Source organism: Elgaria multicarinata, chromosome 11 (genome assembly GCF_023053635.1).
Source record: "Elgaria multicarinata webbii isolate HBS135686 ecotype San Diego chromosome 11, rElgMul1.1.pri, whole genome shotgun sequence".
NCBI classification, from domain to species: Eukaryota; Metazoa; Chordata; class Lepidosauria; order Squamata; family Anguidae; genus Elgaria; species Elgaria multicarinata.
In genome coordinates, this window is record NC_086181.1 from 48,008,274 (window position 1) to 48,024,246 (window position 15,973).

The window sequence follows — 15,973 nt, forward strand, 5'->3', positions numbered from 1 at the left end:
TTGGGGGTACAGGAAACAGGAAGAGTTATTAGAGGGCGGGGTGGGTGGGTTATGTGTATATTACTGGATGGCTGGTAATGTCACATTTTAAAAGCTGCCTGGTTTATTAAAGATGCCCTGGAAATTCCCTTACTAATCAAAGCAATACAGCACACGCTGAGGCCGAATTTAGATCCGGCTTGTTCCCGCACTGAGCTCACCTTCAGATCAAAAGAAGCTCTTGTATGTCCACTCACTGGCATCCGAGAGCTTCCAGAGGACTCAGGAATTCTAGATCCCTCCCTCTAGTTCTAACCCACAAGGATCCACTCTCATTCCAGAGCGCCCCGATCCCTTTTGCCCACTGGGCTCTGCTCCTCTTAGCTGTCGGCGCCATCCCAGGCTTCCTGGCCCGTCCTTCTCACCTGGGGATACTCTGCTGAAATTCAGAGAGGCTCAGCGTGGGCTGTAGTCTTGCCTCCTGCATCTGATGACACATGAGTGTCTGTAGACAAGAAGACTGCTTTTAACAAGAGGAAGTGAAATGGAATCAAATAGCTCAGGGCTCACTGTACTCTCATAGTTCTGAGGGCTTAAAATCTATAACCAAATAGGGATTTGAACATCCGCCCTCCTCTCGGCTGACGCCCGTCTGCTCCCATCTATAAATCTCCCTTCCTTTCCGTTCTCATTTTACACCAACCTGTATGTCAGCCGCTCCGGCAGTGACAGATAACGTGGGTGTTGGGCCGTGTGGGCGGCACAGAGCGGCAGAAGGCACACGCTGCTGAGCTGACAACTGCGCATGAGGCTGTGTCGCACTAGAGCTGAGCCATCCTTGTGGGGTGTGTGGCAGCGGCACCCCGTGGGCCTGCGTTACCAGGCTGCCGTGATGAAGAAGCGCATGTGGGGTGATCGCTTATGTATTCATCAAGTGTGTACCCTGCCGTTCCACTTCTGCGCTCGAGGCGGCGAAGGAAAACAAAACGGCTCAAAGCAAGCGCACTGAATCTATACTAAATACTACGAATAAAGGCAAGAAAGTTTAAACATAGAATCATAGAATAGTACCGTTGGAAGGGGCCCACAAGGCCATCGAGTCCAACCCCTCTGCTCAGTGCAGGAATCCACCTTCAAGCATCCCTGACCGATGGCTGTCCAGCTGCCTCTTGAAGGCCTCCAGTGCAGGGGAGCCCACGACCTCCCTAGGTCATGCGTTCCACTGTCGTACTGCTCTAACAGTCAGGAAGTTTTTCCTGATGTCTAGCCAGAATCTGGCTTCCTGTAACTTCAGCATGGTATGGGGAATGTGGACAGGGAGTCATTTTTCTCCATCTCTCAAAATACTAGAACCCGTGGCAGTACTTCTTCACACAGCACATAGTTAAACCCATAGTTAACTTTTGTAAACTGCCGAGAGAGAGCTTCGGCTATGGGGCGGTATATAAATTAATTAATTATGGAACTCACAACCACAAGATGTAGTGATAACCACCAATTTGGATGGCTTTAAAAGGAGGTTGGATAAATTCCTGGAGGCAAAAGCATGGTTGTGTGCTGCCTACAGTATCAGAGGGAGTAAGCCTATGTGCACCAGTTTCTGGGGAACATGGGTGGGAGGGTGCTGTTGCACCATGTCCTGCCTTGTTCACATTGCCTTGCTGTGTGAACAGAGTGCAGGACTAGATGGACCCTTGGTCTGATCCAGCCTCAGGGCTCTTCCTATGTTCTTATGAGCCCGTTATTCCGTGTCCTGCACTCTGGGAGGATCGAGAAGAGATCCTGGCCCTCCTCTGTGTGACAACCTTTCAAGTATTTCATAGAATCATAGAATAGCAGAGTTGGAAGGGGCCTACAAGGCCATGGAGTCCAACCCCCTGCTCCATGCAGGAATCCACCCTAAAGCATCCCTGACAGAGGGCTGCCCAGCTGCCTCTTGAAGGCCTCTAGTGTGGGAGAGCCCACAACCTCCCTAGGGAACTGGTTCCATTGTTGTACTGCTCTGACAGGAAGCTTTTCCTGATGTCCAGCTGGAATCTGGCTTCCTGTCACTTGAGCCCGTTATTCCGTGTCCTGCACTCTGGGAGGATCGAGAAGAGATCCTGGCCCTCCTCTGTGCGACAACCTTTCAAGTATTTGAAGAGTGCTCTCATGTCTCCCCTCCATCTTCTCTTCTCCAGGCTAAACCTGCCCAGTTCCTTCAGTCTCTCTTCACAGGGCTTTGTTTCCAGACCCCTGAGCATCCTGGCTGCCCTCCTCTGAACACGCTCCAGCTTGTCTGCCTCCTTCTTGAAGTGTGGAGCCCAGAACTGGACACAAAACCAGAGAGCCTGGCTGTCTGCTCTGGGGGCGCGGTGTGTGTGAGGTGCGATTCTGATGCAAGTCGACCCAGCAGGGGTGGCGCTCTGTGGTGCATGGCGGCTGCAGGCCCGTGTTTGCATCATGAGGCTGCGTAGGAAGGCAGGTGCATTGTGCTTAGCACGGGCTGTTCATGGCAGGCTGCTGTGCTGTCACTGCTTGGGCACTTCTGAGGTAAACGAGGACAGGAACATGGCCGCCTCTTTTAGAATGTTCTCTCTCTCTCTCTCTCCCACCCTGCAGGAAAGAGAGGTGCTGAGGCCCAGGCTGGCCTGGAGGCCTCCAAGACGCTTGGCTTCAATGTCCCCCCACAAAAGGAGGAGCCGTGGTTCTATTTGAGCCGGTTGCAGTTAATCAGTGGTGAGGGCAAAAGGCACTCTGGACATGCTCAAAGTAGCATTCTAGGCTTCAAAGCATCTTTGGCTCATTGTGGCATTCAGCCGGCCACCCTGTTCTTGCTTAAGGTGAAAAGCACTCTGCACATGCTCAGAGAAAGCCGCTGACAGTGAAATGATGCATTCTGGGTTATGGCGTGTTCTCCTGCCCTTTTTTCACACCAACCTGAGATATTATATTATTGGAGTAATGGTCCATCAATCAGGTATTAATTTACTCCTGCTCCCGATTGGTCAGTCACCTTCCTATTCAAACTTTTATTAGCGCCCGCCTCTCCTGAGGTGGCTCTTACTCTGGTTGGTTCTCAGTACCCACCCTCCGGGGTGGGTGGGTAATGCCATCGCTGAGTGGCCGGTATGGCTGCCACTCTTCCCCGTGCCAAAAAGCAAGCAAAAGCCCCGCCCCCGCAGCACTCTCATCTTTCAACCGTTGCCGCCATAAGGATTGGGAGGCGTCACCTTTTGCTTGATTGGTAGCATTAGCCATCAGTCATATAGCAGAGCTCGCCTCCGCCACATTGTGCGTTATGATAAGCTTATTTTCTAGTTACCTGCGCAATGATTGGCCAGTAATTTCACGCACCGCCTCTATGAAGGCCATAGGAGGACTGAGGGACGCGCGCGCCCCGGTCACGCTGATTGGTTAAAATAGTAAGCAGTGCACTTCTCATTTGCCAGACGCCCACGAATGCCCCCTAGTCCCCCCTCCTGGGCATTCGATTGGAGGGAAAGGAGGAAGACCTGACCGCCTCTTTCCACCGGATTTGCTGCCGGGTGTGGCTACGCCCCGCCTGATGCCCCGCGATTGGCGGCGTCCCGCGTGGCCGGCTTGTGATAGGCTGAGGCGGTGTCTCGAGGACCGCCTCCTCTGGCTGGGGTCTCGCTGCCTGTGCCTCGGAGCGCTCATTCGGCCAGCGGCTGCCGCAGCGGACATAGCCGAGCGTGAGGGATGGCGGCGGGCGAGGGCGGGGCCGAGCCGCTGCCCCCGCCCTCCCCCTCTTTGCCCGGCCCTCTGCCTGGCCCGGAGCGCGCCTTGGAAGAAGCGGCGGCCTCGGGCAGCCTGAGCCTGGCGGGACGGCGCCTGAGGCACTTCCCCGGAGGAGCCGCCCGGCGCTGGGACCTCAGCGACACCACGCAAGCGGGTGAGAGGCTCGGCCACGCCCACTGGCCCCAGATACCCTTAGCTCCTCCTCCTCAGGCCACGCCCCATCCCGCGCTGGCCACGCCCTTTCTTGGCTCCACCCACGGAGGGGCTTCCACTTCCTCTCCTTTTCGGCCACGCCCACCCTCTTGGGCCGCTCACCTGTGAAAGCAGGTGGTATGTGCGTATGTGTTGTGGGTGGGGCTTACTGTGTCCAGGGGGCCCAGGGCTTGCCCCTAGAGCAGCCTCCTTCAACCTGGTGCCCTCCAGATGTGTTGGACTACAACTCCTAGCATCCCCCCCACCCAGCCTGGAACTGTAACTCCTAGCATCCCCCATGCTGGCTGGGGGTTCCTGAGACTTTTATCCCCCCCCCCGGTCTAGAGGGCACCGGGTTGGGGAAAGGCTCCTTGCCATTATCCCCAGAACACCCCTGCGAGGCAGGCTGGGCCGAGAGTGGGGATTCTGGCGGGGGTCCGCATAGACTGGGCCCCCTTGGCGGTCTCTCTTGCCCGTGTGTTGCTTGGGAAAGGGGCAACAGCGAAAGCGGAGCTGCCTGCGTTCCCTGGGGCTCCTGCAAGCACGCAGCCTCCGCCGCAGGCCTTAAAGTTCCGGGGGCTTGTTCAGACGGAGCGCGCCTTAAAAGTGTAGCTTTGAGAACTTTCCTGCGGCTTTGCAGTTCTTCTGTATGTCTGTTTAGCCTACAGAAGGAACGAAAGGGGGGGCCTTGGTAAGAAGCGCTTACTGCAGGCTTCTTCTGTGCTGCCACGGAGGGAAAAGGTGTCCAGACTCAGAGAGAGCGAGATGCCTAGAGCGGTGGCGGTTGGGGGCCGTAGGGCCAGTGACTGAGTGACGTTGCAGAGCCTCCCCACCCTGCCCCCACCCCACCCTGCCCCGGTGTCAGTTAGTTGAAAGAGAGACCCGTTGGATCCCCCTGTCCGTGTGGCAGCGGGGCGGGGGCATGAGAAGGTGGGTTTGGGGGGGCTTGTGCTTGGGACTGGGGTGGGAAGGGGCCTGGAGCCAGAGGGAGGCTGGGAGAGCACCGCTTCCTTCCTCTCCCTCTCTTTCTTTCTCTGGTCTTGGGCCCCATCTGGACGCTGCTGTTGCAGTGAGCAGCAGGGTCACGACCCCCGCCCCCACCCCGGCTACAGAAACGAGCAGCTCTCCCACCCTAGAGGCCTTCAGGAGGCAGCTGGACAACCATCCGTCAGGGATGCTTGAAGGTGGATTCCTGCATTGAGCGGGGTGGGTGGGGTTGGACTTGATGGCCTTATAGGCCCCTTCCAACTCTACGATTCTATGATTCTAGAGCCAAAATATCGTAAGGGAGGAATTGGGCAATTTCTGGGGAAACGCCCTCGTGTGCACTGGGGGATGAATGCTCTCGCCGGGGCCCACTGGAATGCGTAGGAAGACAGTGTGTGTGTGTGTGTGTGTCTGCCAAGAAGATCTACTTCCTTTACCTTGAGGGTTTTTATTTCTGGTGAAGGAAATGGGCGGGTTAGCTTGTACCTCGAGAAGCTCTCTTGCTTACAGTGTGGCACACTTATGGGTTAGGAAGCTGTCTGTGAAAACTGGCAGGGGAGAGAGACCCCCCCCCCCCGTTCTGCACTTTGGGCTTCCGCTGGCTTTCGTTCTCAACAGCCTGGCTGCTCTGTCCCCCTTTCTGTGTAATAGGAAGCCTGCCACCATCAATTTAGGCTGGGCGTGGGGGAGGGTAGCATAGTGTCCTGCGTGGGGATCCCTGTCTTAAGGAGGGCTCTGCCCAGGGGAAGTGCTACTGAGCCCCCCCCTTTTGCAGGAGGGCCCTTTAAGAATGAAGGAGCGGCCTAAACCTCCCATCAGCCTTTGACTGGGAAGCTGGCGGAGGGGCGCCTCTTCAAGTGGGGTTTCTAAATTTAAGTGTGCAACACTTGCAGCACTAACAGTCTGTGAGGAGATGAGGAGCCTCCAGGCGCCAGTGTGCATGTGTGTGTGTGTGTGTGTGATGCTTTGCAGCCGGTCTCTCGTCCTGTGCTGCTTTGCATATGTTCCTTGCAGACTTCTGCAGTTCTGTAACTTGGGGGTGGTGGTGCTGCTGCTGCTGCTGACGACTGATTTCTGCCCCCTCTTCTTCCCCCTCCCCTGCTGGCATTTGGGGTGTCTCTCACTCTCTGCATGCTGGATTGGCAGGAGAGGTACTGCCAAGGGGTGGGCGGGCGTGGGGGTTTAGATGGAGATGGAGGGGTGCTTCTTCCTGGGAAGAGGTGACTCAGCTGAGGCTGTGCAGCGTGTCAAGCAGTCTGGCTTGCTGCTGAAGCGTCTCTTCTGGGGTTTGCCCTTCGCCGGTGGTACTTGGGGGTTCAGTTGTTGGTCGAAGATCTCTCCTCAGTTCTCTGCTCAAGCCAGGCCTGAAGGCAAGGGCCCTCCGCACACTATACCTCCCCCTCCCAGTATCTGGTACCCTGCCTTTGAAGGTGGAGGTTCCACTGAGCCACCACGACTCACAGATTTCCCCTCTTCCATGAATTGGTCACATCCCACCTATGCTGGTGCCTTTCACTAAGCCTTGTGATGTGTGGAGGGGTGCTTCCTTTTGGTCCAGTGCAGGTGGCTTGAGAGGAACGCCTTCATAGGATGGTAGTTCTTCCCTTTTTTGCAGGTGTGGCTTCCCCTCGTTCAGGTAAGCCCCTCCTCTCCTCTTAGCTGGAATCAAAGCACGGAAATTGCTCCGGAAGGGGCTGAGCGAGTGTGGTGGAGGAGCGGAGGGCACCTCTGAGGTTGCTGTGTGGCTGCTTCCACGGCAGCCACTCCGGCCTTACTTTCAGCGCAATCCAAGGCATGTCTGTCCAGCAGTTCATTGGGGCTTTCTCCTTAGTAAGTGAACGAGTAGCCACTCGCGTTCTCTAGAACAGGGGTGGGCAACTTGTGGCCTTCCAGATGTTTCGGTCTACAACTGCCATCATCCTTCACCATCAGCCATGCTGGCTGGAGCTGATTGGAGTTGTAGGCCAAAACATCTGGAGGGCCAAAAGTTGCCCACACCTGCTCCAGAAGGTGTGAGGCAGGAGTTGTGGTTTGTTTTGCCAAGTTTGGGAAGCAAAAAAGCAAACACCTTTTGCAGGTGAACTAGGACTCCCAGGCTTTTAGTGGAGGTGTGTGTGTGGTGGGGGGAGGTCAGTAAAGGACTTCCCACCTCTCCTGTAGCTTCCAACCATCTTGGGTCGTGGTGGGTCGTGGTTCTGTGTTTTCTCCTTTTAAGAGCCTAGCAAAAGTTAGCACTGTTGCCACTTCCTGGCTCAGAGCATACACCACGCCAAAGCACGATTTGAACTCTCAAACATACAGGCTGTTTGCTTGCTTTAAACTTCTTCCTGTTCAGTCTCTAGGTGTGTGTGGGGGGGCTTCCATGGAGGGGCAGTGGCTGTTAACTGTGGCTTGTCAACTCATGCCAAACCCTGGCTGGAACAAACCATGGCTTGCAAAACTTCCAGAAACCATGCTTTCTCATTCTGGTTTGCTGGCTGGTCAGGAACCACACTCTGTCAATTAAAGGAAGCCAGATTCCAGCTGGACATCAGGAAAAACTTCCTGACTGTTAGAGCAGTACGACAATGGAAGCAGTGACCTAGGGAGGTTGTGGGCTCTCCCACACTAGAGGCCTTCAAGGGGCAGCTGGACAACCATCTGTCAGGGATGCTTTATGGTGGACTCCATTGAGCAGGGGGTTAGATGGCCTTGTAGGCCCCTTCCAACTCTGCTATTCTACGATTCTATGATTCATACATCATGGTAAACCATGGTTTGTTGCAATGTCTGAATTGTGTCGCTGTGTGTTACCATAGGTTGTGTGTGTGTGTATATATAAAAATCAAACTGGGAAAGTATTTCTTGGACGACTGGATTTCGGACATTTTGCGGGGGTTGCAATTTGCAGTTAGATGTCAGAAGATTCCCTTGTTGGATGAAACGGCGACTAGGATGAATGTTGTTCAGCTCAGGAGGCTGGAAGCATTTTCACTCCAGCTCCTCCCTGCCTCAGTCTTGACTTCCCTTCTCCCTGAATGTTTCGTTAGACTGTTATATCCTGTCTTCAGTGTTGCTCGTTGGCCTGGGGGTGGGTTTCACCAAAGACTGCCGTTGTAGCCCAGCCAGTATTGCCAATAAGCTGGTGCCATTTCAGATTCTGAGCTGATAGCTTCATACGAGGCGAGGGTTAGCCGGCTCCTGCTCGCAGTTCTTGCTGGAGGTGACTCCGGCGTGGAAAAACTGACTAGGGAGTGTTCTGGGCCGAAGAGTGCCCAACCCCTCTTCCTTGTACCTTGCTTAGCTGCAGATTAACCCGCTGTGGCGCATTCCTGCGGAGGCCCGGCTTGCATTAATCCGTCAGCGGAGCTGGAATGTAAAGCAAGGGTTTGTAGATCGGAACCATTTATAAAACCTCGCAGCCCCTTACTGTATACTTCTGGGGACCTGTGTCCACACGCACATTGTTAAACAGGCCCATCTCCTGCTCTTTGGGTCGTGCGTTGATGGTTGTTAATAGAACGGGAGGCAGAAGAAATCGGTTTTTAAACTGGGCGGGTGGCTGACTGCCAGGCCAAGTGCTGGATTGGCCTCTCCCTGCTGCTCTAAGCCCCGTGACCCGTTAGGGGGGCTTCCGCTCCAGTACCGTCTCCCAAGCCCTGAGCCTGGGTCTCCTTGGCTCCGGAGTTCCCGCTGTGGAAACCTTTCTGTGTAGGAAGAGCTTCTGGAGTGATGGGGATGGATGGGTGGCTGGCTTGTTGCCTGGCAACGGCGCTGTTGGGATGCCAGCGCCTCTGAGCAAAGTTTGGCGTGTGCTTGGCGTGGCCCTGAGCAAAATGCAAGAGAGCCCAGCCAGTTTTCAACAGGCTGAAGATTGCTCCTGAGGGTGACCTTTAAAGGAAAGCCTGAGCTAAGTGCTGAAGGCCTAGGTGGTCGCTGGAGGGTTGGGCTTCAAAGCAACACACACACACACACCCCACACATGTAATTGCAGGCTGTAGGCAAAAGTTCACTTTCTCCGCTCTCCAGGTCTCTCTGGGAGACTTCATTTATTCCCTCAGGCGTTTCTGTGCCTAGTGCAGAGAGAGAGAAGCTACGGACTGGCCGGGTGGGTTGGTGCTGGGTGAACCCTTCCCACCGCCCGGGGCTGAGCTAGGTGGCCCTTTGGAGTTTGCAAAAGTTACTAGACCACAAGAACATTTTAACTGGCATGATGTTAAGTCACGTGGGGCACGTCAGCGGCGGTGTGTGCGCGGGGGCGGGGGGAGCCGGCCACCGGCCTTGTCCAATTTGGAGAAACGTCCCTGCTTCGCTTGCTTGAAGGGTGCTCCTCCTTGCTACTGGCAAGGCACCCCTGGGCTGATCACGAGAGCCCTCGGGACCAGAGAGAAACCTAAAACAAAAGCCCCCAAATCGTGACAGGGGGCGGGGCTTCCGCCTTCTCTTTCTGCCAGCTGCTGTTGCAGGTTTACTCGGTTCTTCACAGGTCCGTTCTTTCGTCCGAGGTCTAGAAATGCACCTTGCTGGGAGCTTAAATTGCGGGATTCATTACCTCTCAGTAATTTAGCATTTTGTGGTCCTCTGTAATTGGAGCAGAAGAATACGCTGGAGAGCCAGTGTGGTGCAGTGGCTAAAGTGTCGGACTGGGAGTCAGTTGATCCGGGTTCGAGTCCCCACTCGGCCGTGGAAACCCACTGGGTGACTTTGGGCCAGTCACAGACTCTCAGCCCAACCCACTTCACAGGGTGGTTGTTGTGAGGAGAAAAATGGGAGAGGAGGAGGATTATGGGCGTCGCCTTGGGTTCCTTGGAGGAAAAAAGGCGGGATATAAGTGTAATAAATAAAATAAAAAGAATAGGTTGCTAAAAGTGGCCGGAGGGCTTCCGCCCCATCCTGCTGTATCCTACTACCTTCTCACACACACACACACACACACACACACCCTGGGGACTTGGACCTGCCTTTGCTTCCTCCAGACTGTGGGTGTGGTTGTTGCTCCCAGCCTGCGCAACTGGAGGGCTTGTTCTGTGTTCTGGGGAGCCATCCGCACCTCAGAGAGAATTGCGGAGCGGCCCAAAGGCCGTGGGACAAAAATTAGGATGGGGTTGCACTGTGCCCACGGATGCACTGATGTGTCCGGCAGCCGACTCTGCATATGCTCCACTGTGGTGGCCCCCTTCCATCCCGCAGGCCGAGGCTGCTTCTCTGGTGCTCCCAGGATCAATGGGAGGGGCCCTCAGGGCAGCCAGGAGGGAGATCGGAGCGCCTTGCTCATCCTCCCCCCCCCCCGGGCCCCTGCATGAGTCTGGCCGAAGGAAATGGCTTCCAGGCCTACTGAGGGACACTCACTAGAGCCAGTGGGGCCTCCCTCTCACCTGTGTGGTGCAGCTGCAACCCGGGGCAGAGTAGCTTTTGTGGCCTCACGTGGGCCGTTGAAGTTAAGAAAAGCCCTTAGGAATTCCGTGGTCAGCCACGTCTGAGCCTCTCTTGTACAGTCTTTCCCATCTGGGGTTTTAGACTACCACTCCCATCAGCCCTAACCTTGCGCTGTGCTGGCTGGCGCTAGTGGCGGTCCAAAAGATCCGGAGGGCGCCCAGTTGGCAAAGGTGGCTCTGGCCATGCTCCACAAGGTTCGGCAGAACATACTGCAACGCGCACGGGAGGCTTTCTCTGCCTGTTGCTGATCCCGTCAGTGGGAGAGGAGGAGGGGGTGGGGGGGTGAGGCTTTGGCTGTCCTTCACAGTTGAAATGCAGCCACTTCTGGAGTGGAGCAGCCTCATCCGGTGACTCACTGGCATCCAGGGGACGCTGGAGAGCCACAGCCGCCTCGGAGGTGCCCAAGGATTGGTTTTTCTTGGTTAGGACTCGGAGAGGGAGGGTTCAGGGGCTGTGAGCTCCATGCCCCTGGGTGGGGGTGTCACTCTGCGGCTGGGGTTGCCTGTAGAGCTGCTGACCCTGGGACGGAAGCAGTGAATCGTGGTTCCCACTGATGGCGGACCTTCATCCCTTAAGTGAAGGCATGGGAGAGGGTGGCCCGTGTGTGTGTGGACATTCCAGGATAACCACGTGAAGTGGGCCCTGCCGTTGCCTGGCTGTGGCACAATTCAGTCGTGTGGTCCCATGGGCACGGAGGGGGCCTTCCCTTTCCCACCCCCCACCCCCACGCTGTTCTCTGGGGCCAGAAATGCCTCTTGGGGCCCCTCTGGCGAAGGAGCGGTCCCAGCCGGCCTGGCTGCACGTGGCTTCCGGCCAGCGGTCAGTCGTTCTTCCAGGAACCCGATCTCCCAGGGCCCAGCTGCCCATGAACTGGTGGGGTGGGGGAGGGGCTCCCAGCTATGCCGCAGGGCTGGAAAGTCTGCCCCTCCCTCCCCCCTCCCCTCTCCCTGGTTCCCCTTTTCTGCAAACCAGCTGCCTCCATTCCGTTGGAGCCACACGCAAACAAAGCCCCCCCCCAGCAAGTGATCTTTCTGATCGTGGGAGAGGGGTCCTCCACCGTCGCATCCCGCTCCCTCCCCCTCCCATTTGCCAATTGCACATGAGCCCTCTCCTCCCCCCCCCCCATATCAGTCCAGCTGCCGGGCGACACAATGGAGGCCGCCGTGGCCGCTGGTGGGGGCACGTCTCATGCTTTTGTGAGCTGCCCTGAACAGCTGCGCTGCTCATCCCAGCAGGTGGGGGGTGGAGGACTGCAAAGCCAGGAGCCCCCACTCCCGGCCCGCCAGGGCAAGTGGGGGTGGCCGGCCTGCCTGCCTGCCTGCCTCTCGTCTAGGGCTGGCCGTCAAGGGTCGTGCCCCCCCCAACTTGTGATGTTCTGCACTCCGCCCCTGTGAGGAAGCTGCCCGGTTTCTGCTGCCCTTCTTATCATTGGTCTTCCTAGAGCTTTCAGTCCAGCCCCACGGCAGAAAAAGGCAGCTGGGGGCAAAAGCTGGGGCCTCCAAGGGAGCTGCAGCCCAGCCCCTCTTCCTTTGATCCCGCCTGCTGCCTTTGGCACCTGAATGGATCATGGCCTGTTGCTGGGGAACATGGGTGGGAGGGTGCTGTTGCACCATGTCCTGCCCTGTGGGTCCCTGGCCGATGGCTGTTGGCCCCTGTGTGAACAGAGTGCTGGACTGGATGGACCCTGGGCCCGATCCAGCCTCAGGGCTCTCCTGACGTTCTTATGGCCTCAGAAGAGGCCCAGGTCTTACTCGCTCCTTGGCTTGAATGGGAGGGGGCCGATGGGAGGACAGGCTGGGCCCCGGATGACGAGGCCCCTGGGCTCATGTGGCAACGGCCCAGCCAGGCTCCCTTTTTTCCTTCCTAATTATTTTTGTCTCATTTTTCCATGTCCTAAAATAAGATGTGGCCCAAAGAAGCATTAAGAGCAATATTTTTTAAAAAATAAATAAATAAACACAACAAGGAGCTAAAATAGCCTGGCAGGGGAGGCATTCTGGTGCCCCCCCCCGATGTTTTGCATTACAACTCTCATGAGCCCCAGTCAGCACGGCAAGAGGTCAGAAATAAAGGCAGTGGAGACTGATTCCTACCTGAAAAGCCACGTAGGAATCAGTACTTTTTCACAGTCTTCCAGAAGGCCAACGTGGGAGGAGCCAGCAGTGGGGGAGCATTTTATGCCTCCCCATGCCTCTTCCCCCCACACCCTCCCCCCCCATGCTGAGCCTCTGCTGTGGACCTCATCATCTGGGCAGGTTTTGTATCCAAGGACACATGCATAGAATCATAGAATAGCAGGGTTGGAAGGGACCTACAAGGCCATCAAGTCCAACCCCCTGCTTTATGCAGGGATATCCACCCTAAAGCATCCCTGACAGATGGTTGTCCAGCTGCCTCTTGAATGCCCCTAGGGTGGGAGAGCCCACCACCTCCCTAGGGAACTGATTCCATTGTACTGCTCTAACAGTCAGGAAGTTTTTCCTGATGTCCAGCTAGAATCTGGCTTCCTTTATCTTGAGCCCGTTATTCCGTGTCCTGCACTCTGGGAGGATTGAGAAGAGATCCTGGCCCTCCTCTGTGTGAGAACCTTTGAAGTATTTGAAGAGTGCTCTCATGTCTCCTCTCAGCCTTCTTTTCTCCAGGCTAAACATGCTTTAGACCTCCTGGTTCCAGATAGTTTCAGGCAGCTTGTGGCGCCCCAAATGGGCTGGTCCACAGCCCCCATCATCCCCCACCCTGGGCTGAACTGGCTGGGGCTGATGGGGGATGCAGCCCAGCGGCATCTGGACGGCCACACTTCTCCCACCCCTGGTTTAGGGCTTTAAAGGTCGAGACGATGATTTTGAATTGAGCCTGGAAACAAGCTGGCAGCCGTGAAGACGATGGAGTTGGGGGCCAGAGTGTTGGTTCCGTGCCGCCCTCCCCAGTGAGGAACCTGCCAGCCGCCTTCTGGGACCGTTTGATGCACCAGGGGGTCTTGAAGAGTGGACCGAAGCCTGGCGCCCTTTGGGTGTTCTCAAAGGTTCAGGACTGGTCTGTAAACCAACCTGGTGCTCTCCAGATGGGTTGGACTGCGCTCCCAGCATCCCCAGCAAGCTATGCCGGGAGTTGCAGTCCAACCCATCTGGCTGGGACGGGGACGAAGATGCCACATAGGGGCATCTGGAGCTGCCGTCTGCTGGGCCGGGCATTTGCCCATCTGGAACTGGTCCTGCCCACGCTGACTGGCCACAGTGGCTCTCCAGGGCGTCCCGGCTGAGCCTTTTAGCTGGAGAGGTCAAGTGTGGCACTCTCCATGCAGAGCCTGTGCCTTGCCCCGAGCCCTCCCCACGTTCCCACTTAGAGTGGAGTGATTGACAGCTGTCGGCAACCAGTCGCTGGGGTCGGTGCAGGGGCCTTTCCTTTCTCCCCCTCCCCTCCCCCCCCCCCCCGCTGCCATCTTATTTGGTCCTGAGACTTCCGAATGTCAGTGACGCAGCTAAATATCTCCGTGCGGCAGGGGAACGGGACATTGGGGGTGGATGTTTCCCATCCACCTCTGGCCTGCAGCCTGGCGGTGCTCCCACGCCTGTTCCTGACTCTGGGGTCAGCCTTGTGGCAGCCTTGAGCAGGAAGGGTGGCCCAGGTGGGGAGGCTGCAGCAGCTGGCCTTGTCTGAGCTAGGAAGGCCTTGGCTCCGGCCCGGTCTGCTTCGAGAGGAGCGGTGGCGCGCCCTGGCAGGCAGCCTGGCTAGGGCAGGAACCTGTTTGGTCACTTTCTCACCTGTGATTCCCTTTGAGAAAGCAGCTGATCGGTTGCATATGGCAGCGGGGGGAGTGTTGGTGGTGGTGGAGGAGGGAGGGGGGAGGGCCCTGCTGTCATCAACCACGGTGCTTTGGAGGGGTCTGCCCTGGAGAGCCCCCCGTCCCCGCACCGTCCAAACCTTCCTGGTGGGATGAGAGAGCTATTCCCTGCCCCCCCCCCCATGCCTCCGACCCCACAGGTGGAATTGCTGTCACGCGGAGCCAGCTTGGTGTAGTGTTAGGTCACATGGCAAGGCCCCTTGAAGCCAAATGGGCCTGTGCTTTGAAGCCCCCCCCCCCCAGGCTTGAGGAGCTAGCAGAGTCCTTACAAAGAGGATAGTAGTCAGGGTGGGGAGTGGGGGATGCCAGCTGCTGGGTGGTGGCGTCGACGTCGTCATCATCTTCATCATCACCTAGGTTGGTATACTGCCCAACTAACTAACCAACGCTCTTGGGCTGTTTTTGCATCATAAGAGCCCTTCCTGGGCTCCTGAGGCTTTTATGCTGGATCCTGAAGAACTTGGAACGTGTTTCCAACACTGCACAGGGCCGGCACCGAAGCGTGTGGTCCTGGTTCCTTTAAGAATGGAGGGTGGCGGAAGGGACCATGACTGGAAAGTCACCTCTGGCCGCTGAGCACCGCTTTGAGCCAAGGCAGGGCTTGCTGCGGGGGGTCCGTCGGAAGTCGCCCTTCCAGAGGTCGGCCTGCAAAGGGGTGGAGGTGGCAATAGGAAATCCTCTATAGGCTGGGCCTGCGGAAGGGCGGGCGGGCGGGCGGCTGGCCCTGAGGCCTGCGGGGGCTGCTGCAAGAGCGTGGCCAGCCCCAAGGTGGTCTGCGTGCAGCAGCCGGGCTGCTTGGGGCAGGGGAGGGCTGTGAGAACGTGGCTGCTTGGCCGGGGTGGGGGCTAAAATGCATTGAGTGAACGTTTCCACAGCTGCTGAATGAGCCCCAGATCCTGGGAGTGAAGGGCCCGCTGCATCCCCACGGTGGCGTGAAGGCGCCCTTTCCCACGTTCCCGCCCTGTGCCGGGGGCAGGAGAAGTGCGGGGCTGCCGGGACGCTGACTGGCGCCGCGTGACCAGGAGCCGCTTCCTTCGTTGCAGCCCTGCCCGGCGCTCTTCGTGACGCGGGGTCCTCGTTTCACAGGAGCAGCGGCTCCTGGGGGTCGCTTGCGTTTGCGCAGCTCTCTTCGGCCCTGCTCCGTAGCTCCACGCCCAGGGTGGGCGCTCCGGCTGAGGCTGACCGTCTCGACCTTTAAAGCCCTAAATCAGGGGTGGGGGAAGCGTGGCTGACCTTGCTCTTCTTCTGTGCACTGGCACGGCCAAGGCAGGTGTGTGCCGCCTCTGGCCTCGGAGGCAGTCAGCCTGCGTACACCGGTTGCTGGGGAACATGGGCTCGTGTCCTGCTGTTGCGCTAAAGAGTGCTGGAATAGATGGACCCTGGTTTGGGCAGGCTCTTCGGGTCTCTCTCTCTCTCTCTCTCTTGCCTCTCTTGACCTTCCTAGTCTCCGGGCAGGAGACCCTGGGTCAGCCTCAGCGGAGAGGCCCGCTGGCAGGGGGCTAAGCAGCCCTTTGGGACCCCAGTTGGGCAGGTGGGCTTGAGTGTGTCTCTGTGTGTCTCTGGGGTCAAATTCACCTCCTGAAGCTCAGTTCCCGGAGAGCGGAGGGGCGGCATGATCAACGTTTTGTTTTGCTGTCGTTTTAGTGCAGCCTTCCCCAAACTGGTGCTCCTTCGAGAGGTGATGGACTACATCTCCCATAACCCCCTTGGGATTGTGGGAGTTGTAGTCCAACGTGCCTTGAGGGGCACTAGGTTGAAGAAGCTTGCTTTCGTGTCTTGGCTAGAGTTTGCTGAAATGGCGGATGCGGAATGGGCCCC

General features: G+C 57.2%; 2 protein-coding genes across 4 annotated transcripts in view; one reads left to right on the plus strand and one right to left on the minus strand.

Annotated features, from left to right (window-relative positions):
- The window catches only part of INCA1 (inhibitor of CDK, cyclin A1 interacting protein 1), a 222,711-nt gene that overhangs the window by 116,428 nt on the left and 90,310 nt on the right, over positions 1–15,973 (minus strand). The window lies entirely within an intron of this gene.
- LRCH4 (leucine rich repeats and calponin homology domain containing 4) overlaps positions 3,643–15,973 on the plus strand; it is a 45,879-nt gene continuing 33,548 nt past the window's right edge. For all 3 annotated transcript variants that reach the window (XM_063137536.1, XM_063137534.1, XM_063137535.1), the window contains exon 1: positions 3,643–3,874. In XM_063137536.1, coding sequence (XP_062993606.1) covers positions 3,682–3,874 — 193 coding nt within the window. In that variant the 5' untranslated portion in view covers positions 3,643–3,681. The remainder of the gene's footprint in view (positions 3,875–15,973) is intronic.